A 27,079-nucleotide genomic window follows, 5' to 3' on the forward strand; every position below is an offset into this window, starting at 1 on the left:
TCATAGTGGAAAAGACAACTAGAGGGTGAGTAGATCTCTTTACTGTCCTGCTCTTTCTAGAATCTTACCCTATTGAGTTCTCTGTTCTTTTATCCAAGTATCTCCACATCCCCACACCCGCCCTCTTTTTAAAAAAGTAATCTCCAGGGGCGCCTGGGTGGCTCACTGGGAAGTCTGCTTGTCCTTCTGTCTTTGTCCTTCCCCCTGCTCATGCTCTCTCAAATCTTTTTAAAAAATATATTTTTTAAAAGTAATCATCTCTACACCCAACATGGGCTAGAACAAGAGTTGCATGCTCTACTGACTGAGCCAGCCAGGTGCTGCCCTTTTTAAATAACCCTTGCTAGGCCCTAATTTCTATCACCCAACCTCGACACCTTTCCAGAAGGGTTGTTAATAATTGCTGGTCTCCATTTCCTCACCTTTCACTCAACCCAGTCCAACCTAGCTATTACTACCATTATCATGTCATTAAAAGAGCTTCCGTTTGGACCACCAAGGAATTCCTTACTCATAAATCCAATACATACTTTCAGTTTTCATCTTTTTGGCCTCTCAGCAGAACCTGACACTGCTGACTATTCTTTCTTAAAACATGCTTCTTTGAACTTTTATGATATCATATATGGTTTTCTTCCTGGCTGTCTGGCTATTTCTCCTGCCTCTACACTTTTTTTTTTTTTTAAAGATTTTATTTATTTATTCGACAGAGATAGAGACAGCCAGCGAGAGAGGGAACACAAGCAGGGGGAGTGGGAGAGGAAGAAGCAGGCTCATAGCAGAGGAGCCTGATGTGGGGCTCGAACCCATAACGCTGGGATCACGCCCTGAGCCAAAGGCAGACGCTTAACCGCTGTGCCACCCAGGCGCCCCTACACTTCTACTTGGCTGTTAAATATCACACTTCTAGGCTTAGTTCCTGGCCTTCTAATCTCACTCCCACCAATGCCTGGTTTTCATTACAACCTAAATACACAGAGATTAATCTATCTCTAGCCCAGATCTTTCCTCTTGTTTCTTGTCCTAGGAAACCCACTTGCCTCATTGACACCGCCATTTGGAATCTCAAAAGAACCTCAACAGAGTAAGTCTAAACATATTACAATCAGGAACTCATAATCTAACCTATCTCTCCAAAAATGTTTCTCATCCAGTGATCTCACCATCTCTCTGGTTATGCAAGCCAGACACCAGAAATCATTCCTAACACTTTCCCTTGGCACTCATATCCAACCTATCAACAGTTCTTGTCAGATTTGCCTCCCAAGTGTATCTGAACTTCAACCACTTTTCTCTCTTCATCCTAGTCAAGTTACCATCAGCTCACCCAGACTACTAACACACTTTCCTAGCTGGTCTCTGTGTGTTGATATTTAGCAATTCCTACCCCATTCTGCCCCATTCCATTTTCCATACCAGAGTCAGAACACTTTTTTTTAATGACTTCCCTTAATTTTCAAATGAAGATTAAAATCCTTTCCCTGGCCTAAAAGTCGTGTGTGGGCTAGCCCTTACGTCATTGTCTTTTCAGCCTCGTCCTGGGGCACACTGGCCTTTATGTTTTTCTCTCTGACCAGTTATCTCCTAGTTTACCTCTAGATCTCAGCTCAGTGGTTTGATAACCATAATTAGCATAATACGTGAATCTGACTTCTTTCAGAACCATGTACCTTTCTGATCATAGGACACCACAGTTAAAGCTTTACCTGTGTGATTATTTGACAAATGTCCATTTCCTCCATTAGACTTTAAGCTCTATCAGAAAGGAGTTAGGTTTTTTACTTACTACTGTATCCTAATACTTAGTATTTCATATAGACCCAATTAATTAAATGTGGTAGAAGGAAAAGAGGGAACAGACTTATTTAACTTCTATTTCTAATGGCCTATTACTCTGGACTAGAACTCTTAAGTTTTCTGCTCTGAAGCTGAGTACTTCTACTTTATCTCTTTCTACAGAACTCAGATGGCACACTGGAACCTGCATTTTATTATCAAAGTTGAGTCAAAGGCATTCTTGTCCTCAAGTAAACAAGAGATAAGGTATTCTTAGCATATAATGCTATAATAACAAAACTCTCACCTTCTTTGTCCTTATAAGCTTATGGTCCCTAAATTCAGTTAACTGGGCCCGAAGTGTCAGATCACTATTGACCAGGAATGCCTCTCGACACTGTTGGTAAAAATCTTGAAAAGAAAATCCTAGAGAGTTCAAAAGGAAATGTGAACATAAGTCAGCATTTAAGACAAGACCCCACATATGGATACCCATACCAAAGAACACAAAAAAGTCCTGTTGCCATAGTATGTCAAAGCAGTCAAAAAGTACTGATTAAAAAAAAAAAATACCTTTGGAAGAAGCAAACTAGAGAACACTTAAGTATTATGTGCTGTGGCTTACATTTTAAAGAGAACTGATTCATTGAAAGAAGTCAACTGTGACCAAGGAAAACATAAATCTTGTGGGCAACCTTAAACAGCATGAATAAAGTTGACCTTTAAAGAAGGAACTAGTAAGTCAAGAGAGATGCACGATTATTAAAATACTTGTCTAAATTAACACATTATTTTTACCCAAGGAGAAAAAAATCTGCTACGATGCCCAGCATATGAAATATATGTAATTGGTAGACACATGTCCACAGTTACCATAGGAAATGTAAAATTAGGCCAGACGTGTTGAAATTTCAATGTGCATCGGCAAACAGCCTGTTCAGCAGTGTATCTGTGGGGCTGCTTGAAAATGTGCCACATGGCAGACAAACTGATCCCAGAGCAAACCATTTATTTGCTCCCAGTGCTATTATTAGATTCCAGAAAAAGGAATTCACAATGGGGTGAAACAAAAGTCACACACAATTTAATATCACAAATATTGGATACCAATGTAAGAAGGGTTATCCTGGTTATCCAGCTGATACTTTATTAGTAGCCTGAAAATCCCCCTAAGGAAAAAAACAAAACAGGAATTCAAATCCAGAACGTTAACATCAAAAGGTAACAAATAGACAAAGATAATGTAAAATACTTGGTTTAAACCAAATATATGTTCCTTTCTCCAGGGAACATCCTATCCTGGCCTACTTAAAAAGAAGTTTTAAAATTTTTTTTTTAAAGGAAAATCTAGTAGGAGTGTTTTTTAAGGCTATGGGTTGTTCAAGTTAGAAAATGTAGAATATGTAATAAAATGTACAGAGGAAAATATTAATGCCATAACCCTAAAAGCCACTAATATCTGATGTGGAAATCATATTTCTGTGTGCTGCTTTCTCAGATCTTTGTGGAATGAAGCAAGGTGGAAACACATAAATTCATGCATTTGTATATAGTATACACCACTTTACATCTCACCTTTTCACTTACTCATGTTCTCATATCATTAGAAAGTCTTCCTAAATTTTTAAAGGCTGCTCACCTATCATGTACCACAAACTTACCATTGCTCTACTCATTTTGGATGTTTATATTACTTCCAATTTTAATTGTTAAAAATAACTCCACATTAAATTGTATAAAAATATTCTTTCTTATCAATTTCTACAGAAGTCTACAAAGTGGAATTACAGGGCTGGAAGCATGTTACACACACTAAGATTTCCAGGAGTCCATTTACATTTTTAAGATAATCTAGAAAATAATCACATAAGCATATCTGGATCATCTGAATGGCCATATTATAACTAGATACTGCCAGTGACTTCACAGCTAAATGTTGGTTAATGTTTTTGATCACATTCATACCAAGTAAAGACTAAATGATATTGGAGTCTGTGAAATGAAACTAAATTTCAGAGTTAAAAAAAATAAGGCAGTAGAGGTTAGTACACAGACATTTAGAGTATGCCAAACTAAAAATTCCTTGCATTAGTGCAGTCAGAGTCATCTTTAATGCTGAGAGTACTTATACTGCATGGATTCCCAACTTTATACATAGCAACTTGCACTAGTCCATTAACAGTAAGCACAGTAAGACTGAATGCGACTTTTTCTGTTGCAGCTCTACAGAAATTTTGATTACTCATTTAATGCACATTTCAGTATTAATGCAATGCTAATCTTCAGGTATACAAAAGCAGCTTTATAGAGTAACAAAATTCATCAAAGCGTGAAAAAGTATTGTACCATCTTGACTAGAAGTGCCATTGCTCTTGGGAGAAAAAAAAGACTTTGCTAGTCTCACCCGCTTCTTTAAGAAACTGCATTTTGTATCAAATTTAAAACACAAGAAAAATCATCAATGTTTGGATTAATTTATAAGTCTAATACATCCTAACATGGGAGGAGTTGCTACCTTTATAATATTCAGTCCACTCATCCAAGAACACAGTATTTTTCTTCATCTTTTCGAATTTTAATTATTCTCAACAGGGCTTGTTTTTAAACACTCCAGCTTGTTAAAAATTATTTTAGAATTCTGTGCTTTGGTGGGGGGCAGGGGAATCTGCTACTCAAAAGCTTTTTTCAATAGGTTAATTATCATGCCCTTTATGTTTTGCCAGTTTATGCTACATACTATCTTTTCTTAGCTTTTATTAATTCAGATACGCCTCTTGGCGAGGCTGCTGAAAGGGCTTCACTGGAGACATTACACAGAGATGTTTAAAAGCAAGAGCCAGGAAGATTTGGATCAAAATCTCTGTGCCCTTTGCTATCTACCTTAGAGTGGTTGTGAGGGTCAAAGCAGTTATTTCAAGTAAAGGGCCCCATATCTGCATCACAGTGTTCAATATATAATTAAAACAACCATCAGATTTAATAAAATCCATCAAAATTCTTTTTTCTCCACAATGACCACTATCTTGAGATGCTCTTATTTAGAAATAGAAAAATTAAGAAAAACAAATGACACTATTAAGGAGTCTGCTGCCTATTGCATAAACCCATACTGGCAATTTTTTTTTTTTAGTGTTTCTCTTAATCCTGCAAACTAAGTAGAGACTTTAGAATTGCCATTAAAACCTACTCATGAATATCATAAAGTGTAGAGTTTTTTAAAAAAGAAACTATAGTTTTCATTCTTACCTTGCATTAGGGGTAAGGCTTCGTAAGACATGAGTTAGGGAACTAAGTGGTAATGATCCAGATTGTTTAACCAGAAGAGAATTCTCATAGGAGGTTTCTTCAGTATAAGGACTATACGTAGTAGTTTCATACCAGAGCCAGTTATAAAGACTCTGCTTTGCATGATCCCACACTACAGCATATGATTAAAGAAAACAGGAGTTACTAATTATTATATTGTCATGTTATTAAATTCCACTCTAGGAAAGAAAGTGTTAAAATAAAAAATGAATCCTGAAAATTTTTCATTTTTGCCATTTCCCCATCCATATCAGTACCTCACAATCCAATTTCACTGTCAATCAACATCTGAATCTTTATATGTATATTAAATAAAATTTAAAATTTATTAGTGCTAACCAAGGCATAGGGATTATCACAAAATCTTGGAATTACATGCCTAAAATAAATGTTGCAATACCATAAAGAGCAGAAAGAGACCAAAATAATGGTTTGGTTTCTTCTCCTTCATGAAACTTTAGGTGTAAAACACCCCCTTTAGAATCTGAATTTTTATTTCCAAGAATTATGTTCTGAATCAAATTGAGGACACTTTCATTTTTAGCAATATGTGCCTTAAGCATGCAACAAAAAAAAAGTGTACTGAAAAATAAGAAAAATGTTGCGATTTACAACATTATGAAATTTTTTAAGACTGGTATCTTGAGAAAGAAAAATGGTAATACTCACTGAGAGGAGCATTGAGGTGATCAATAGATGCCATAAGGTATATGTTACGTAAAGATGACAACTGTCCAATAATTTGCTGGCTTTTGTCTCCTCTCAACATTTGGCTATCCAAATTGTGGATGAGAAGGAAGAGTTCTAAGGAAGAATCTAAAGGGAAAGACAATTCAATTATTAATTTACAAGGAGTATTTATAAGGTCCTTACCACACACAATGCCTGTGTATTAAAAGCTGTGTCAAAGTAGTATGGGACAAAGTAACTATGTACGTTATTTATTTGAGAAGATATCAGCCTCTCAGAAGAGGCAACAGATTATTAAAAGTCTTAAGGAAATTCACTAAAAATCAGTAGCGACTGGGAGTTAACGGGAACGGTTAGCACCTGAATCAGATCATAAAGCACAGGAAATAATGCAAGATGCATTTTGGGTTGGAGGCAAATCCATACATGTTGCACTGCAAGGCGGGAGTGGAGAGGGGACATATACACAGAAAGTTCTCACTAGGCATTAAAAGACAGAAAACCCTGATTACCACAAAAGCCAAAGAAGACAAAAAAAAGGGGAGGGGGTGGAATTTAGGGTATTGCTCAAGGCATCAGGAAAGTCAGAAGTAAAAAATGTCATAAAGGTCAATCGAGGCAGAATTTGGATGATGGGGCTGTCAAAACCATTAAATAGTTGCAGAGATCAAGATAAATGAAGGATGAGCCAATGCCACCTGTGTTTAGTAAGAAAATTACAGGTGATCTTCAAGCATATACTTCAGGTAGCACAGAAATAAGAAATTAAGGAAATAGGTAAAAAGTAGAAAGCAGGATAGGTCTTCAAAAACCCTGAAATCATTGAAACAGGAAAATAAGACAATGTGGAAGGGCAGTAGAATCAGGTAAACCTTTTATGATGGAAGAAGTCCTACACATGTTCAAGAGCCATTGATAAGTCTCTCCAGAGTTAAGAAATAGGACATAATGGAGGATGAGCCTTTTAGAGAGAGTAAGTAAATTTCTCTCCCACTGGGGCTAGAGGGACAAGAGAGACAATATAGCAACAAAGATTCTGACATTTTGAAAGTCTAGAAAAGCCACCATAATCAACAGTATTTAAATTATATATAAACATATATTTCTATTTTATAATTGAATTATACTTAAATGTTGATATATTTACATTTATATCATATGCATTATGTAAGTATATTTAATTATGAATTATGTAGTTATGTATTCAAATTATATAGCCGTATGTAAAAACTTATATAATTTATATAATCTATATAGTTAAAAATGTTTTATATAAATAATATATAAAATAGGCATTATATATACACACATAAAATGACTTAGGCACCTATTTTCATGAGCATATAAACAATATAAAAATTCTCCATTAGATCAATTATTACTTTTTTTTTTTTAACCTAGGTTCCATGCCTAGCATGGAGCCTACCTAACACAAGGCTTGAAATCACCACTCTGAGATGAAGACCTGAGCTGATACCAAGAGTCGGACACTTAACTGACTGAGCCACCCAGACATGCCACTCCTTTTAATTCTTTAGTGACTAAGTGGCAATTGTTGGACCCTAAGTAACTTTATTTTTAATTTTCTGAAATGCTCACATAGCCAAAACATTCACACCAAAAGAATAACAATGTTTTTTTCCATTCCACAGATTTTAGTGTATGAAACTATTCAAATGCTGCCATATTTACTCCAAATAAAAATATTTTATAAAAATATTAAATAATATAAAAATACCAAAGATGCACCTATCACCTTGGGGGCATTTCACATGGGCCAAGTAAAACCTGAAAACTATTCTGAAAGGACAAATTATTCCAGAGAAATCTAAATCAGCATTGAGAGAAGTGTTGTTATTGAAATAATCCACATTTTTGTATACAATAATACAGATCTTCCTTGGTTTCAGATGGGGATATGTCCCAATAAACCCATCCTAACTTGAAAATCTAAGTCGAAAATGCATTTAATACATTCAACCTACCAAACATCATAGCTTACCCTACCCCACCATAAACGTACTCAGAAGGCTTACATTAGCCTACAGATGGGCAAAAACACAAAGCCTATTTTATAATAGTGTTGAATGTCCCATATAATTTATTGAATACTGTACTCAAAAAAGAGAATGGCTGTATGGGTACAGAATAGTTACAAGTTTGGTATTTACTTTCATGGTCATGTGGCTGATTGGGAGCTGTGGCTTTCTGTCATTGCCCAGCATCACGAGAAGAGTATAGTACCACATATCTCTAGCCCAGGAAAAGATCAAAATTCAAAATTTGAAGTATGGTTTCTAGTGAATGCATACTGCTTTTGCACCATCCATAAAGTCAAAAAATGGTAAGTCAATCCATTTTAAGTTGGGGACCATCTATCTGTACATGAATAAGTAGAAGTGTATGCTTAGCTTCACCCTAAAACTAGAGTGTCTCCTTCATGTTACCTTCTTTAAATTTGTTTACTATCCAGTCTAGCTGATCCAATACACTGCGGAAAGTACCCATATGATCGAGGACTTCTTCTGTTATAGAATTCAGGATCTATATCATAAAAGTGCAAGAGGTACATCAATTACTACTTATTCTGTCATACAGGATAAATACAATTAATCAATCCTTTTTTGTAAGTTAAAAATGCATTTAGATTTTCCGTCAAGTCTGAAAAACTACTTAGAAAATTCTACTGGTACTTAAGTATATCTAATTCATTTTTTGGCTAAGTTATAGCAAAATGAAACATGGAAGAACAGCAAAGATGTACAGATGAGAGGGTAGCAAAAATACTACCCTCCACCAATATGGGAAACATTAGAAAACCATAGATCTATCAAAGGAAACAGGATACAAACATTAAAGACACTTTTTAAAAGGAATACTGCATTGGTTAATATCTAGCACCAAAAGGTTTAGTTTTCAAATGATGAAGAGACAAGAGCATCTCTGCACTGAAAACGATCTATAATAAAGGTATTAGAAAAGCACGAACTATTACTTATATTATTACTTTTAGAGTACCAAAGTGACACAAAAGCATAATAAAACTGAAGTCTTCCATAATCCCGCCCTTCAGAGAAGTACTGTTGGTATTTGGTATAGTAAACAAAACTAACATTTCTCTAAGATTTAATATATTTATCAGTTACATAAAAGCAGGGAATTCAGAGATGAGGATTCAAAGCTAGAACCCTGAGTCCAAACATATGATCTTAAGCACTATGCAATCCTACTAGTGTATAGGCTAAAAAAATTTGAATGATTCAAAATGAGAAGTAACATCCTCATTAATGTAGGGGTATGGAATGGCAGGGATATAATGTTGCTCCTTTTAACATTTTTGAAACTTACTGATTTCACACTTATTCCAGGAAAGAAGCCATTGATGACAACATGAATGGAATCTTGCAGCACAGTGGTTCGAAACCTTTCTAGTAAATCTCTCTTAGAACCCAGACCATAAAGCACAATGTTGAACCCCAGGCTGTTAGGAAAGATAGCATTCATGAAATTAAAGTTCAGTACCTCTTAATTTTTTATAATCAACTAGTTTAAGTTGATAAAGAATATGGAAAGGACTAGGGTGACTAAGTAACTACACTGACTCCCAGCTTATACATGGTAGAAACACAGTTTTATTACCTACACCAAACTTCAGTTCCAACTTCAGTAGCTTTCTCTCCAGCTTTTAGAGAGAGTAACGAAATTTCTCTCCCACTGGGGGTAGAGGAACAAGAGAGACAATACAGCAACAAAGATTCTGACATTTTGAAAGTCTAGAAGCCACCATAACCAACAGTATTTAAATTATATATAAACATATATTTCTATTTTATAACTGAATTATACTTAAATGTTGATATATTTACATTTATATCATAAGCATACTATATTAAGTATATTTAATTATGTAATTAGTTATGTATTCAAATTATATAGCCATATGTAAAAACTTATACAACTTATATAATTACAATTTATAATTACAAATATGTTTTATATAAATAATATATAAAATAGGCATTATATATGTATACACATAAAATGACTTAGGCACCTATTTTCATAAGCATATAAACAATATGAAAATTCTCCATGAGATCAATTAAGTTACTACTATTTTTTTTTTTAAAGACGAGGTTCCATGCCCAGCAAGGAGCCTAACACAGGGCCTGAACTCACCACCCTGAGATTGAGACCTGAGCTGATACCAGGAGTCAGACACAACTGAGTGAGCCACCCAGACACCCCACTGGAGTGCCTGCCTGGAGGCAAGGGGAACTGCAGGGACAAAGGACTAACAGTTCCACAGACTGAAGCAGAGTTTTAACTGATAGATTAAACAGGAAACGTAAGCAGAGGCCAGGTCACAAAGGTCTTGTTAAATCAACTAAGACATTAATTAGATTTTATTTCAAGGACAATGACCATTTAAAAGTTAACTACTCAGGTGTTAACTGAAATGTTTTAAGAAGGAAAGTAGCATGGTATTTTCAGGAAGATAGTACTGGCTGAACAGGGAAAACAGACAGGAGAGACAAAACTGCCAAAGAATATGGACTTGAATTAAGTGTTATGGAGAAAAATAGCAGTTGTCAAGAGCTTTACATTTCCAATCAATAGGATTTGGAGAGTGGTTGGATGTGCAAGGTGAGGGAAAGGGAGTATTTCAGAATAACTTGTTTTTTTGGGCACAGGCAACTACATGAATGGGGTGACATTCATTGTGCCAGGTTGCAGGGGCAGGTGGAAATGATGGGTTTAAGAGGAATTAACTTTTATGTATACTGAATTATTAATAGGACATCCACATGGAAACCTCCAACATACACTGAGATACCCATATCTGCTACCCAGAAGTGATATTTGGGCTGGGCCAGAGATACAATTATGGGAGTTTTTCACATGCAAAAAACAACCAAAGCCAAGAGAGTAAGAAGACCCAGAACACCAAGCACTATGGGTCAAGCTAAAGCTCGACTCCATGATTGTTTATAGAAGTCAGTCAGAAACAGTATTTACGTGATGCTCTGTAGCAATGCAGGGGAGCCTAGAAATAGAAGAAAAGCAATAACCCCCAAGTAAAGATTAGCAAGGTAGCAGCAGCAGAAAAAAAAGGGAATTCAGAGAGCTGGCAGTTCTACTGAGGTATTTGACTGAAGTCTAGGCTAGGAAGCAAAGCTGAACAAGTTACCAGAGTTGACATACTAGAAGGAGGAATTGGACTCGGGGGGATGGGATCACAGTGAAGGAGCTACTTTACAAATTTATAATGAACAGATCTATAAATAGGTATTAAGAGAAGCTGAGGTCCTAGCAGGGAAGATAAGCATAACCCTTTGAGGTGTTAATGGCAAAAGAAATCCAGGATCAATGGGGGAAATTGTGTCAATTTCTATTTTTACTTCTTGGTGGACCTGCCTTCTTATTTATTCCAGTGACTATGTAACTGTGAGTATACATTTACAATAGCATACTTTTTAAGCACTTCCTTATACTAAGATCCTTTTTAATAAAAGTATAAAAGTAATTATAGTAAAAAAAAAAAAAGTCATTCATTCTTCCAGTTATTTTAATAGGAATTTAAATTTTAACCTGAAGTATCTGAAAAATGGTAAAATTGAAAAAATATTCTAAGAAATAATTTTAAAATGATAAAATTATAGGACAGATATCACAAAATTCTGAAGATCTATAGTACATGAAAATAGAATGAGTTTAAAATAAATACATATTCTTTTTAGGAACTTCGCTATAGAAAACTGGACTTGAATGTAACTAATATTATCAACCTTAACAAATTAGATTTTTAAATACTTTTATAAGTAGTAACTTAGAATTCAAGAAATTCTAAGTTATTTTACCAATGACTTTCACATCTGATTTATTTAGACACATTTCTTGAAAACTAGAATTTGAAAAAAAAAAAAAAAATCTTTAAAAAAAAAAAAAAAAAAAAGAAAACTAGAATTTGAGATGAGTCATATAATATGAAATCTCTAAATATGAGTCATAAAATTAGGAAAATACCAATTTTTTTTCAAATTTTTATATATAAAAAATATATCAAGTTGATTGCAAAAAGAAAATTCAATTAAATGTTATTATTTTACAAGGGTATGAAATGATAATAGTACTTACCGTAACTGCAACATCCATTTGTGAAATAACTGTTCATATTGTTGATTTAGTTGTTTAAGTTCAGCAGAAAAGGAAGGAGAAACTTTGCTCAATAAATTACGCAAAGTTTGCTTTAAAAAAAAAAAGGAAGAAAATCATTCTCAAACCATCTACATCAAAATCAATCCAAACTAAAAATATTTCACTAGAGGTAGAGGTTAGAAGAGGCCATTTGTGGAAATATTACTTAAATCAGGTTTGGTAATGAGTGCATCAACTGAATACACATAATATTTCAAGTATGATTTAGGTATTTGTTCTTTATTTTTTTATTTTATTTTTTAAAAAGATTTTATTTATTTGACAGAGAGAGTGACAGCAAGAGAGGGAACACAAGCAGGGGAAGTGAGAGAGGGAGAAGCGGGCTCCCCACTGTGGGGAGCCCGATGAGGGGCTTGATCCCAGGACCCCAGGATCATGACCTGAGCGACTGAGCCACCCAGGCGCTCCTAGGTATTTGTTCTTCAAAAAAAATTTTTTTTAGAGAGCACGAGAACAAAAGCAAAAGAGAGTGCGCGCGCATGAGTGCAGGGAGAGGGACAGAGGGAAAGGGAAAGAGAGAATCCGAAGTAGGCTCCCTGCCTAGTGTGGAGCCCAACACGGGGCTCGATCCTACAACCCTGAAATCATGACCCCAGCCAAACCAAGAGCCAGACGCCCTACCAAACGAGCTACCCTGGCGCCCCTGTTTTCTTAAAATTTTTTAAATATCGTTTTCAGTACAAATATATAACAGTAAAGAATTTCCCAAGTTTTGTCCAGAACCATTTCCATGATTATAAATTCCAAATATAAGGCTTTAATTTCTAAAAAGATTACCATAAGGAGATGATTAAACCTGCCTCCCAGCTTTTACAATAGATCCAGACAGATTTTTAAAAACCTATGAATTTGAAGAAATGTGAAAGCTTATGGTAACAGTGAAATATGAATTCTCAGAAAGCATTAAAGTTTCTTTATAATTTACCATTACCACTAGTAAAATAAACTTGTATCATTGTTTCTCTTCCAAAAGCTACTTAAAAAAAAAAATAGGCTCCACACCCAACATGGGGCTTGAACTCACAACCCTGAGATCAAGACCTGAGGTCAAGAGTCAGAGGCTCTACTGACTGAGACACCCAGATGCCCCATTAACTTGTGGGTTTTTTTTTTTTTTAAACTTTTATTAAGTGATCTCTACCCTCAACGTGGGGCTCAAACCAATGACCCTAAGATCAAGAGTCACAGGTGCCAGCCAGCTGCCCCCCCAAAAGCTGCTTCTAACAAATCCATCTTTGATCATAAGTACAGCAAAGTTTTTTGTTTTTTTCTTTTAGATTTTATTTTTAAGGGGTGTCTGGGTGGCTCAGTTAGATAAGCATCCAACTCTTGATCTCAGCTCAGTTCTTGATGTCAGGGTCGTGAAAGCGTGGAGAGTACTTAAAATAATAAACAAACAAACAAACATTTTATTTTTAAGTAATCTCCACACCCGATGTGGGGCTCAAACTCACAATCCCAAGATCAAGAGTCACATGCTCTACTGACTGAACCAGCCAGATGCCCCGGGAATGGCAAAGTTTTTTAAACAATAACAAAAGTAAACTGAAGAAGGTACACTGCCCTGTACCCAAAACTTAGAAATTCATGCTGGTGAATCAAACATAGCTCACTTTCTGAAATGAAAACTCTAGCAAAAAGCTGTATATGCATTTTACCTTGGTGATACCATGTTTCCATGATTCTATCCTTTAAGTAAAATATTTTTTAATACTAAAGGGTAGAGTTGGTTGGTTATGTCCATAGTCAAGAGACCTTCCCTTCCCTCATTATTGGTAATACGTGTTCCTTTTATTTTAGGTCTTTCGGCATCTCAGTCCTACGAAATCCTGCTTTTGACTCCAGACCCATTTATCCTTCTCCCATGTTGCTTATACAGAAATATATGCACTAAGCAGATGTTAGTTCCATCTCTTCCCTGGACCAACTTGGCTTCTTGACATGTTTTCAGCTAGTCTCTTGAGTCTCAATACCAATAAGCCAGGTGAAAAAACAAAAACAACCACATAGCATGCTAGGTCATAGCAGCTTACCCTATATATTCCTCTTTTCTGTATCTGTGAAAAGCCCTGTATACCTTAGAAAACTGCAAAAATTCTAGTTTACAAATAATAAGTCTCAGTTCTCTTTGAGCCAATAATAACCCCTCTTGACTCAGATTATCAACCCCAATTTCTACTGAAAGATCTTCTCACTCAAATGGGTTCTGTCTTCTTTCCCAGGGAGGTATCAGTCAAAACCCTGAGTATAACTGGTATTTTTTATAAAATAAGATACCAGAACCATAGTATATGGTAACCTTGTTACCTTACAGTACTGAGCAGGTTTTCCGTAATATCATGAAGCAGATTCCCTCTGCTCTTTGCAAGGTTTGTAACTAAAAGAGTCAGGTCACAGCCTATTTTACGACCAGTGTGCAGTTCAATGAATATGTGGGTTAAAAAATAACAGAGATTAATGCTACAAGGATATCAAAGAAACTATGGCCCTGATAATTATCATAAATCCTGAAGAAATAAATTAGAAAAAAAATTTATAGTACAGCAAACAGAATTCAAGTGAACCATTTACCATTTTATATAATAAAATATGTAATAGGTCACATTAATTTGTGTTTCATTTTATCAGGACAATAATTCTGTTTCTGTAAACTTCAAATTTGTTTATGCAGTGTACTTTTAGCTCACAATAAAAAAAAAATGTAGGAGTAACATTCCTTACAACATACCTGATCCAGTTTAGCTCGCTTTATTTTCTGCAGTGTTCTGTCAGAGGTTAAAACTTTTGAACTGCTATGAGCTTCAAAATATTCTTCTACCAAATCACTCTGAAAGTGGATAGAGCAAAATCAATTCTTAGTTTCAGATATTTTTTAAATTAAAAAAATTTTTTAAAAGATTTTATTTATTTGAGGGGGGAGGGGAAGGGAGGGAGAGAGAGAGCAAGCAAGAGCACAAGAGGTGGGGTGGGGGTAACAAGCAGACTCCCCACTAAGCAGGGAGCCCGATGTGGGACTTGATCCCAGGATCCTGGGATCATGACCTGAGCCTGAAGGCAGCCATTTAACCAACTGAGCCACCCAGGCGTCCCTAGATATTTGTTTTATATCAAAACTAGACAGTAAGATTAGCATAAAATAGGATATGTGATATTCTTTATTTGGCACTATTTTCTTTTTGAAGCACAATACAGATTAAGGACCAAGGGCATTCAATTCTAGTAGTAAAACTGAGTAACTCCTAGGATCATAAAAGTTAAAGAAATGACTAGATTGAAGTAGTCTGTTCACAAAAACGATTCCTAAGTTCCAACATAAAATTTCCATTCAGACTTAAAAAAAGGGAGTTTTACCTATTGGGACCTTCATTTTGCCTCACACAGTTCTAACAAATCCTTTAATGTTAGGACAAAGAACTGAAAATGAGGAAGATATCAACAGTAAAGTAAAAGACCTGCCCACTGTTCCAGTAAAATGGCTCACTACTTGTTCTTCCAACTTGAGGCAGGACTAACCTCCATGGTGATAAGGGATGGAAAACCTTTCAAGCAATAAGCTTCCTAGACTGTTCTGAATCTTTACACAGAACACCAGATAATTAGCCTTTTCTCAGGCCATGGTGCTTAAAATGTTCTTCCAAACAACTCAACATGGATCCACAGCCACTTCACTTACTACTTAAACTGACTTGAATATAACAACAATGTTACAAAAACAAAACTGTATAAAAAGCTATTCACTTGAGAAGTCTTGCTTCCAATTTTCCAATCAAAATTTATTTAAAAGCTCATTTTTATACAACTGAATTGAGATATCGCCTTTAGCATATGGCACTGATATGTGAATATGAACGTAGACAGGCCAAAATAGAAAGTTCAGAAATAGACACAAATATAGATGGACATTTATGCGAAAGACTGAGAAAATACAGAAGAAAAAAAACTATGTTGATCCCCCATTTCAATCTCTTAGGGCAGCTTAGCTTTAAGATATTACATAATTTTTCTTTAAAGTTAAAGTATCCACTTACTGTTTTATCTCTCTTCATTTTCTTAGAAGGTGTTTCTTTGCAAACAGGAGCTGAAATGGCTCTATTCTGAGATGGAATCTTTTGGTTCAATATGACTTCATCAGTGTCCTCTTCATATTCTTGTGCAACCCCGTCATCATCTTCTGAGTTGGAAGCAGAATATTCACTTTCACTGTCAGAATGAGACCTTGGAACTGTGGGGGGGTGGGGAAGCAAATGGGAAAAATTTGGCAGTTTGACAAGAGAGGCACCGAAGGGTAATGGAAAGAGCATGGACTTTGAAATAAGAGAATTTCACTCCTGGTTTTGTCATTAGTTGCTGGTGATTTCACCAGAGCTAATTATTATATAAAGTTTTCTGAGCACCAGTTTTCTCATTTATCAAATGAGGTTCATAGTGCCTATTTAATGAACCACTGTGAAAATCACACTGAAAGGTATGTAAAGCAACTAACAATGCCTGACACCCAGAACTGTGGCTGAAACTGTCAAGCATACTTAGTATCATTTCTTTCCTTCTAACTTGCTAATGAACTCCAATTTTGTAAAATGTGGCAATGTGTCTCACCCAAAGGAAAAATAATCATGGTAATTATCTTTTCCTTTGCCAGATAACTTGTTTTCCCAGCTTCTTTTGCAACCAGGATTGGCTATGTAACCCTCTGATCAATGAAACTTGAGGGGAAATTTGTTCGAAGCTTCTGGGTAAGATTTCCCTCACTTATGGAGGGAAAGCCCCTTATTTATACCAATAGTTTAAAAGTAAAGAAGCCATTTGCAATATGAACCATCAAACCTAAAGATGAAAAATGCTGGTGGCAGAACAAGAAGACAGGAAGAACCTGGGTCCTTTCTGACACTGTTGAGTTACCTCAACCATGGAACAGTGTACCCCTAGACTTTTCATGACGTGAGATAATTAAATGTCTATGGCTTAAGCCATTATTATAGAATTCTCTGTTGATGCCTATACAGAAAATGCCATCCTAATTGACTCAATAAATGGTAGCTACTATTATAAGTACTACTAATACACAGGCACATTCCATCCCAGAGCTGATATAAGAGTTTTACTTTTAAACAAACCATAGCAACCTCCACTAGTTCCCAAAATTAATAAAGCTAGTTTTATACTCATAAAGGATAAAACACTCAACAAAATAAGTATAAAACTTTTATAAAAAGTTAACTTCCAAAATATGAGTGAAAGACCTTTAACCAATTCAGTATATTAATTTTGAATAGATATATTTCAGAATATCTAGAGTCAGCATATAATGTAGATCTAAAGGAAAGAAAAAAGGACTTGATTTTGTTGGCATATATACCTTAGCAGATTCATATTTGCACTGACTGCTGCCCATCGTAGATGCATGGGTTAGAAGTAGCAGGAGGAACCAGAAAATGCTTCCACCTCATTTATATGTATACCTCCTACATGTTTGGTGGCAACTGAGAAGGAAAAGGAAGTTTACCTTCTCTCTTAAAAGGATGATTCTTGATCTCAGGATCATGAGTTCAAGCCCCATGGTGGGCCTAGAGCTTACTTAAAAAAAAAAAAAAGATAGGGGCACCTGGGTGGCTCAGTCAGTTGGGCATCCAACTCACTCTTGATTTTGGCTCAGGTCATGATCTCAGGGTGGTGAGATGGAGCCCCACATAGAGCTCTGGAGCTCCACACTCTGCAGGGAGTCTGCCCCCCCCCCACTCACGCACTCTCTCAAATGAATAAATCTTTAAAAAAATAAATTTAAAAAAGATAACAGCTAACACCTGTGAAACATATACCAAGGTCAAGCACTAAACTAAGCACTTTTGACATCTTTTATTTCCATTACTCTCAGAACAACTCCAGGACTGGTACAATTATTATCCCTATTTTGTAAATGGAAAACCTGAGCCACAGAGAGGTCGCTATAAGTGGCAGGCCAAAGATAAAAAACAAGCAGTCTAGGGGCGCCTGGGTGGCGCAGCGGTTAAACGTCTGCCTTCGGCTCAGGGTGTGATCCCGGCGTGTGGGATCGAGCCCCACATCAGGCTCCTCCACTATGAGCCTGCTTCCTCCTCTCCCACTCCCCCTGCTTGTGTTCCCTCTCTCGCTGGCTGTCTCTATCTCTGTCAATTGAATAAATTAAAAACAAAAACAAAAAAAACAACAACAAAAAAAACCAAGCAGTCTAAGACTAGAACCTATACACTAAACCATGACTGCCCCTTGTTTAGGTGCTTTTTATAAAAACTCAGTTTAGAAAGAAATACGTACCTATTAATCTTTTCCTTAGACCACTAGGTGCTGTAGACAGAAATTCACTTTTATCGCTGTTCTGTTTAAAAATAAAGCAATACAGTTTCAATAATCAAATAATAATGACACGTAAATTAATGATGGATGAGTGGAAGAGGCTAGAAAAAAAATATTTTGTTTTCATTAGACTACCTTTGAATTAGAAGACAATGACAAATAACTCTATTAGGAAAAAATAGCAGAAAGCAACAAAAACAATACAACAAATTCCAAAGGATTCCTAAAGTGATTCTAGAAGTTGTATTCCAGACATCTATAAAGTATTTTTATTATGTAAAGAAAAAACATAAGCATATGAATTAGCCTTCTGAACCACTTTCACCCATCAGATTAGAATATTTCTTTTTAAAAAATTAATAATATCCAGTGATAATGAGTAAGTGAGGAAATGGGCACTCCTATGCATATGGCAGTGGGCCTTTTAATGTGCTTGAAATTTACTGGTGTTAAAGTGTTACCTTCTGTGAGGAGAAGAGAAAGAAACCTATACATTTTACTCCATTATGTCAAAAATGTTTCTGAAAAACACTTTACAGAAGTATAAAGACTGTTTTTCTTTTCCTCACAGAATATAATACTCTAACACCAATAAACTTCTAGCACATTAAAATGCCCACTCTTGTATACATGTTAATTTTTAACAGATTTGATAAAAAGTCCCTGTGTTATTTTGGCAATATGAAATTATGATGAAAAATTTAAGTCTGTTGTCTTGTGATAGGTTGTTGGTGCTAGTTTCAAAGTTAATACATTCCAATTTGGGATATTAAGAATAGTACTAATATATAATAAATGAACTGAGCCCAGTGGATTTATAAAGTATATACACTTTTTTGATCCAGATCCTTAAAATATGTTTTTACATTTTGCACATCTTGATCCACATGGGCATACAGTATGTAATTGAAAAAAATTATAATTAAATAATACTTACAAAATAGATATTTTCAATTTTATTTTATTTTTTAAACTGCAGGTCATATCCTACTAAACTCATCTCAAGACTAAAAGTCGAGACAGCCTGCCTCTCATACCTTAATTATCAGGTATGAGAACACCTGTGTCAAAATAACCGTTTCAGAAAATTCTTGCTCAAAAAGGTAAGGCTATAAATTAAAAAATAACTTCAGTGTTTGCTACAGAAATTTTTGAAACTAACTTATCTAAACAGTTTGCTCATTTGGGCAACCTGTTCTCCCATCATGATAACAGATTACTCAGCAGGGCAACCAGCTTACCAAACAATAGTTCATTCATCAGGACTCAGTTCAAGACCCTCTCTTTACTGTGTCCACCAATCCTCAGATATCATGTAGTGAGTTTTGTCTAATACATATCAGTTTCCCATCTTGATAGTTTTGCCTGAAGCCTTTTGATTCCAGATCCCCAAGCCCTGTACGTATTCTCTCCTGAACTCCCCCTTCTAAGACAGGGCACTAAGACGGCCACTGTGATGTTGTCTCTTATTGTGGTAGGTTTTCTGATGGTTTCTTGGGGGAATTGGCAAGATCCACTTATGTGTTGTGATCCACACCTTGAAAAAGAATATGCTAATGTATCTTATATTCTTTTTTTTTTTTAAAGATTTTATTTATTTATCTGACAGAGAGAGACAGCCAGCGAAAGAGGGAACACAAGCAGAAGGAGTGGAAGAGGAAGAAGCAAGCTCATAGCAGAGAAGCCTGATGTGGGGCTCGATCCCAGAACGTTGGGATCACGCCCTGAGCCGAAGGCAGACGTTTAACGACTGTGCCACCCAGGCGCCCCAGCTAATATATCTTATACTCTTGACTGGATTATGGGAATGAGTTCTATTCTTTCATAGTGATACAGTATACAAGATATAATACAGGAAAAAAACATTACCAAAGACAAAAGAGGCTCTAACATGTCTAATCTCACATCTAGACTTGCCTAAATAGGACATTTGTACACAGGCCATAACCATGGCCCTGAACGTCTATACGCACATTTTTATAAGGGGTTCCCCAAACTTAGCCTATACACAATTCCAGGCATGTCTAAATTTATAGCCATCCAAGCCTGGACACACCACTCACATACGCATTGTGCTGGATCTGTCCATCCCCATCTGGGCTTGAACATAATCAGACAGGGCCACTTGACAAGGCATAATGAAAAAACAAAATCACAAAAAGACAAAAGAGAGGATAAAAATTCTCAGTTCTTTTCAGCTACCCTAGAACAAATTTACCAAAACCAACTTTGTTTTCCAATGTAAATTATGAAAGGATATAATAATGGATTTAATGGATCTTGGCATCAATCTCTCAAGAAACAACAGAAAATTATGTATAAAAGCAAAGCAAAACAAAACAAAAACAAAACCCATAAAATTTCCAGGCCAGCTCTACTAAGGTGAAAATAACCAGAGATAGTTCTGACATAGAAATGACACAGCAGTTAGGTATAGAAGACCTGGCTTCATTTTTCATCTTTTCTCCTTCCCAGTTAGATGAACTTAGACAAGTCAATTCACCTCTCTGAACCTCAGATTCTTCATCTAACATAAGGTGTCTAATTGGCAAATACCCGTAAATTGTAAAGCACTATATAAATTAAGAGATAAAGTGGCTATTTTTCATGTCTTTGGAACACTAAGGTTTTTGCTTGTTTTCAGTCAATTGCTTACCTTCAATTGAACTTTGTCTGAAGCAGAATGCCCTAAAGAATAAAACAAAAAGGGATTACTTACCATGAGTACTAGTCTAGTTTCATTAAACTGCTCCACAAATCTCCACAAACTGTGACTTCCAAACCCGCAAAGCTTTATTTCAAATAGAATGGAGCAAAGCAAATCCTCCACTCAAGGATGTGGCTAACTCAAGCAAATGATAATGGGGGTTTTTTAAATTAACATACAATGTATTGTTTGTTTCAGGGGTACAGGTCTGTGATTTCAAAGTCTCACACAACACACAGCGCTCACCACAACACATACCCTCCTATAACAGGGTTTTAAGAGTGTTTCTAGTTGGCCCTGTCAATTTGCACAACTTCAATCAGCACAAATACTTCCCCCTTTTATTGATAGCTAAATATGGGCATACTAAGGCACAAATTGGGTATTAACTGCAGTTTGTTGAATGAATTTTCAGAACAGAAAAGAATACATACCAATGCATTTAGACAAGGAAAAGAAGCATAACTTGAAGCAACTATGAAAAATCTATTCAAAGAACTGAGGTAAAATCTTACCCTTACTACATTGAGGAATGTTTATCATAATTTCAGGATCATTCTTCAAACTTAACGAAACATTTTTTCTTGGTGTTTTTGCTAGTTCTGAAGCTGTAAACAGACAAAAGTATATAAAATAATCTTTAATGGATGACAGCAGATGAAGGGGGAAATAGCTTTATTTCACTTATGTTAAGTTTTTTTAAAAGATTTATTTATTTGAGAGAGAGAGACACAGCGCACATGTGATCAAGAGCAGGGGGAGGAGCAGAGGAAGAGAATCTTCAAGCAGACTCCCACGGTGCGTGGAGCCTGATGCGGGGGCTCAACCCATGAGACTTGAGCCAAGATCAAGAACTGGTTGCTTAACCAACTGAGCCACCCAGGTGCCCCTCATATACACAAATTCTTAGGGGAAAAAAAAAAGAAACCCGCCTGCTACTATTACCAGGAAGATAAATAAACCTACCCATATTAAGAGTACTGCCTCTTACCCTTATTTGCTATGTTCCAAGCATCTTAAGTCTTCTTTCAAATATCTACAGGTGTCTCAAGAAAATACAAATAAATAGTTTTGACCTTACTGCTTTCTATAATTGTCATTCTCTCTCCCTCTCCTCTCCATCAACAATGTTACACTCTTTACATTGCTTTATCATATATACTTGAGGCATATCTTTGCTAGGGATAAGAAAGAATGGCCAGAAAATAGGATCTAAAATCAAATGGAGGGGCGCCTGGGTGGCACAGCGGTTAAGCGTCTGCCTTCGGCTCAGGGCGTGATCCCAGCGTTATGGGATCGAGCCCCACATCAGGCTCCTCTGCTATGAGCCTGCTTCTTCCTCTCCCACTCCCCCTGCTTGTGTTCCCTCTCTCTCTGGTTGTCTTTCTCTCTGTTGAATAAATAAATAAAATCTTAAAAAAAAAAAAAAAAGAAATAGAGAGGGAAATCTCCCCAAATTATTTAAAAAAAAAAAAAATCAAATGGAAACTGTGTATATTTAAAATTATGCTTTAAAAAACTCTTAAATCTCCCATCACATGTGGTATATTTTATTTTGTGTCTAAAACTCTCTAATACATTTGAATAATATATAAAATATATTATTTAAAAAAAAAAAAAATCAAATGGAAACTGTGTATATTTAAAATTATGCTTTAAAAAACTCTTAAATCTCCCATCACATGTGGTATATTTTATTTTGTGTCTAAAACTCTCTAATACATTTGAATAATATATAAAATATCATATAGCATTGAACAGATGGCTTTTTCTTCAATTGAGCATCAGATTAAATATGTGGCTTCTAAACATATAGGGCCATTTTAAATGAAAACTATAACCTTTACCTTTAAAGATACATTCTCAATAGCATGAGAGGCATGTGGAATTGAGCCTAACTAAGGAATAGATTTATATTTCCCAACTTAACACACACTGCCACATTGTTCACTGAGAAAAAAGGTATTCTTTTAAAGGAGAAAGTATACTTGAATTTGTGTAAGTTAAAGCCACTTTACTGACTCAAACTATTCCTAACCTGTTTCACAGTTTTATCCCCCAAACTTGAAATTGATCCAAAATACTCATGACAGTCCCCACAGATGTACTGCCTTCTTTTTTCTTAACTAACCTCCTCAGTCTTCTGTATCAGTCACTACGGTTTGTTTTTTTTTTTTCATCTTTCTTTGAAATTATTCCTCCATTTGGGTTCTGTGACATTATTCTGGCTCCCAGCTACTGCTGGTAGTTATTCCATCTCTTCTCTGCTGTCTCCTCTGCACATTCTAAGTATTCCTAAAAATCAGCCCTTTGCCTTCTCTTTATACCAGAGGAATGTACTGTTTGGATGAAAGGCTGTTGATCCAAAGGATAGGCAAAAAAAACTTTACATCAACAAAAAGCCACTTAAGCACAAAGTAATTTAGCTGGGATCATTTTGGTTATATGTTGCAACATGGAAAAATTCTGTTTTTAAGTAACTATGAAACTACAAAAGGGAAGGGAAAGGAAGAATTGAAGAAGAATAAGAGACAGTTAATCACATATGGCTGTTGACTCTATTAACAAAAAATTGAGGCTTATATCCTGTGCCTTTTTCTTTTCATTTTTCTAATTCATTTGTATTGATTGTATCTTATACAACTGGTCTGCAACATATTGGAAATTTAAAAATAAAATTAAAAAATCTTTGCTTTCTCATTAAGCTATTATTTATCCTATCACCAATCTATTTTTACTTTCCCTAAAGTCATCCCTTTCTACAAGCTCGTTGAACTCCTTACTGTCCTCTACTTGGTATTTCTACCTTTGCTCTTTTGTTTGCATTCATTTACTCATCCCAGACATATTTTAAAAAGCCTCCCAGTCTCACTCCTAGTGTATTTCTAGTCCTGTATCTTTGTTAGCCCAATTATATTTAATCATTTATACACAGTAATATATGATTTTATGACAGGTTACAGTTATTTAAAAAATACTAAGGCTGGGGTGCCTGGGTGGCTCAGTTGGTTAAGAGTCTGACTTCCACTCAGGTCATGATCTCTCCTGGGATCAAGACCCACATCCGGCTCTATGCTCAGCAGGGAGTCTGCTTCTCCCTTCCCTCTCCCTTGGCCCCTCCCTCTGCTCGTGCTCTCTCTCTCAAATAAACAAAAACTTAAAAAAAAATACTAAGGCCTTCTACTTCTTTGATATAATTAGACGTCAACACAATTAGCAACAATACTTAATAAGTCAAAGAAACTCTTTACAGAGCATTACAACTGAACATGAGTCCTAACAGATTTTAGAAGGTATGGTCAATCTCAAATTATCCAGAAAACCATCTTTTCATGACTGCATATTTCCTTTTTTTTTTCCCTTGGTAAAGATTTATTTATTTGACAGAAAGAGAGAAAGAGAGAGCACAAACAGGCAGAACGGGAGAGGGAGAAGCAGGCTCCCCACTAAGCAGGGAGCCCAATGTGGGGCTCGATCCCAGGACCCTGAGATCATGACCTGAGCGGAAGGCAGACGCCCAACTGACTAAGCCACCCAGGCACCCCCATGACTGTATATTTCCTTCATTTGTGAAGACAGAAATGTACAACATATCAATACTTCAGCTTCTTGCAGGCCATACAATATAAGACATACATCATGGTTTTTATATGCATGTTGATTATCTACTTGGAAAATTTCTACTTGATTACTCTTCTGGGGCTCCTCTCCACTCTTAGTTCTCTTTCTCCGATGTTCTTTGTCCTGTTTCATGGTTCTGGGTTTCAGGTTAGTCTTGGTGTCTATCAGAACCTTTCTCTAATAATTGTTTTAGCATTTATTCCCTGGTTTCTCAGAGATCCTACACAGAATGCAGTCATTTTTACAGATCAAAAAACTTTCAATTTCTTGATGTGGATTATAAACACTAAAAAATAGATCAGTTAATGTAAATTATTGTACGTACCATGTTAGCTTCAAAATTAATAATGAATTTCATATTATACCTTTTGGAAAAACTGAATTTTGCAAGTGATTAAATATTATGTTGTATAACATAGGTCTTATAATTACTTTTTATATGTCCCTCATTAGTGTCATCACTTAAGTTTTTCACTTGATCTTGAATGTTTACCTGGTTACTGGACAGAATGATTGCATAAAAATATACCTCTTCAGAAATACATGTTGGTATTCTATAATTATAGATTATAAGCCCCATTAAACAACTATTACATTTTACTGGGTAATTATTATTCCCTTGCTCTTGACTTCTTAGTGTTCCCAAACCTTCATATACTTATGGACCTCCTTAATTTTCAAACGGCTTTCACATGTTATTTCCCTTCCTCAAAGCTTTCAAATATGACCCTTCATATCACAGAACCCAAATAAAGTGCCATCTGAATTTTAATTGGATTGACAGTTTAATTTTAATGTTATATGTAATTTTAGTCTAGTTTTCGAAAAATCAGTTAATTCACGTGTAATTAGTATAAATGGTAAATTGAGTAAGAAAATGTCGCAATAGCCCATTTGTAGCAATTTTATAGTTTTCTACAACACAAACATTTTTCTGAACATAGTATAAAATTCTTATTTAATAAATTCAGAGTATCTGTGATTTAAATGATATACTTAAAAATTTGTTCAGAACCTATGCTGCGTGTGGGAAGACGACGAAGACAGGATTCCTACTATGAGAATCTTAAAACCTAGCTGAGAACAGAAGACACATCTGAACACAAAAAACTGACTTTATGTATGCTTGAAAATATGATATAAAATGACATCCCTCATTCTTTTAGGGAATGCCATAGATGATAACTATGGGAAATATGGTTATATACACCTTCTTAGAAAAGCAACATACCTAATTTAGCCATCTTTTCTGAGTGTTTTCTACTCTGAAAAGAATAAACTTTATTCCCACCATCTGCAGCAGAGCCATTTTTCAAGGATTCTGAAAGAGAAAATGCAATGTGTTTTGGAAAAATAAGCAAAATTAACAGAAAAAAAAGATAAAACCTTAACTACAAACTTAAAATTTGTAACCCTCACTGTCTTGCATAAAGGTTTAACAATATGTATTTACACATAAAACATTTTAAAATACACAAAAGAACTGTTTATATAAATTTGAAACACAGAAAATGTATTATTCTCCACAAGTACAGATTATATAAACACACACACACACACACAAAGCCCCTTCAAAAAACCCCTCCAGACTAGAGGGATATACATTCAATTCATGATAGTGTTGCCCCTGAGGAGGGAAAACTGAAGGGACTCTACTATGTTTTTTTCTTGAAGCAAACATGCAAAATACAACTCAACTAACTGAGGCTGAGATTTAAAGAGTTGTTATATGGTGGAAGCTCTCTTACTCCCTATCAAGACAGTGACTTAATTTCATTCTTCAATCATCCCTTCAAATAACAACTTTACCTACAACATACCAGATACTCATGGCTAGTAGCCTACTCTCTGGCACAGCGCTTCTCAAAGTGTGGTGAGATCAGGTCTCTCGGGACCCCAATGCCAAAACTATTTCATGACACTAATTGACTTTTTCTCAAAGGTGGAGAGTGAGGTATTCCAGAGACTACATGATGTGTGATGACAGCACCATTGCATGGATTAATGGAATGTGTGAAGCGGATATGAAAAGTCGGCTGTCTTCTATTAAGCCAGACATTAAAGAGATTTGCAAAAATGTAAAACAATGACTTCTTCACTTATTTTTTTTGGAATTGTTGTTTTTCATCTAAATATATGTAATTTATGTCAATATGTAATGGGTTTATTATTGTTATTATGAAACAGTGTCAGAGTTTTCCAAAGTCAGTGTTCACTATCCTTACTGCTTAAAAGTCCCCATTATATATGCACTAATACATGGCATCATCAAAACTCCTAAATCTTTGCCAATTGAGTGGGTGTAAAATGAATCTTATGGGGAGAGTTGTTTTAATTTTCCTTTTCCTAATCGCTCATGAGGTTGGATGTCTTTTCACAACTTTATTTCCAAGGAAGAAATACCTTCCTTATCCTGTGACTTGTCTTCTC

The 27,079-nt window shown here is 35.5% G+C and overlaps 1 protein-coding gene and 1 long non-coding RNA gene across 5 annotated transcripts in view; one reads left to right on the forward strand and one right to left on the reverse strand.

Annotated features, from left to right (window-relative positions):
• The window catches only part of ORC2 (origin recognition complex subunit 2), a 42,963-nt gene that overhangs the window by 2,467 nt on the left and 13,417 nt on the right, over positions 1-27,079 (reverse strand). For both annotated transcript variants that reach the window (XM_002915844.4, XM_034654929.1), the window contains exons 5-17: positions 25,881-25,970; positions 21,544-21,636; positions 20,978-21,009; positions 18,283-18,343; positions 16,020-16,213; positions 14,720-14,818; positions 11,911-12,020; positions 9,121-9,253; positions 8,220-8,316; positions 5,752-5,898; positions 5,023-5,194; positions 2,884-2,945; positions 2,084-2,202 (exon numbers count right to left, since the gene is read on the reverse strand). In XM_002915844.4, the coding sequence (XP_002915890.1) occupies positions 2,084-2,202; positions 2,884-2,945; positions 5,023-5,194; positions 5,752-5,898; positions 8,220-8,316; positions 9,121-9,253; positions 11,911-12,020; positions 14,720-14,818; positions 16,020-16,213; positions 18,283-18,343; positions 20,978-21,009; positions 21,544-21,636; positions 25,881-25,970 (1,409 nt within the window). The remainder of the gene's footprint in view (positions 1-2,083; positions 2,203-2,883; positions 2,946-5,022; positions 5,195-5,751; positions 5,899-8,219; positions 8,317-9,120; positions 9,254-11,910; positions 12,021-14,719; positions 14,819-16,019; positions 16,214-18,282; positions 18,344-20,977; positions 21,010-21,543; positions 21,637-25,880; positions 25,971-27,079) is intronic.
• Positions 801-26,722, forward strand: LOC117801122. 3 transcript variants are annotated; one of them, XR_004623563.1, is made up of 5 exons: positions 801-1,084; positions 1,960-2,043; positions 16,631-16,724; positions 19,301-19,424; positions 26,592-26,722. It is a non-coding gene; the product is annotated as an uncharacterized LOC117801122 (long non-coding RNA). The 3 variants fall into 3 exon arrangements; XR_004623561.1 differs by lacking the exon at positions 16,631-16,724; XR_004623562.1 differs by lacking the exons at positions 16,631-16,724; positions 26,592-26,722 and adding an exon at positions 19,931-19,961.

Source organism: Ailuropoda melanoleuca, chromosome 2 (genome assembly GCF_002007445.2).
Source record: "Ailuropoda melanoleuca isolate Jingjing chromosome 2, ASM200744v2, whole genome shotgun sequence".
Classification (NCBI taxonomy): Eukaryota; Metazoa; Chordata; class Mammalia; order Carnivora; family Ursidae; genus Ailuropoda; species Ailuropoda melanoleuca.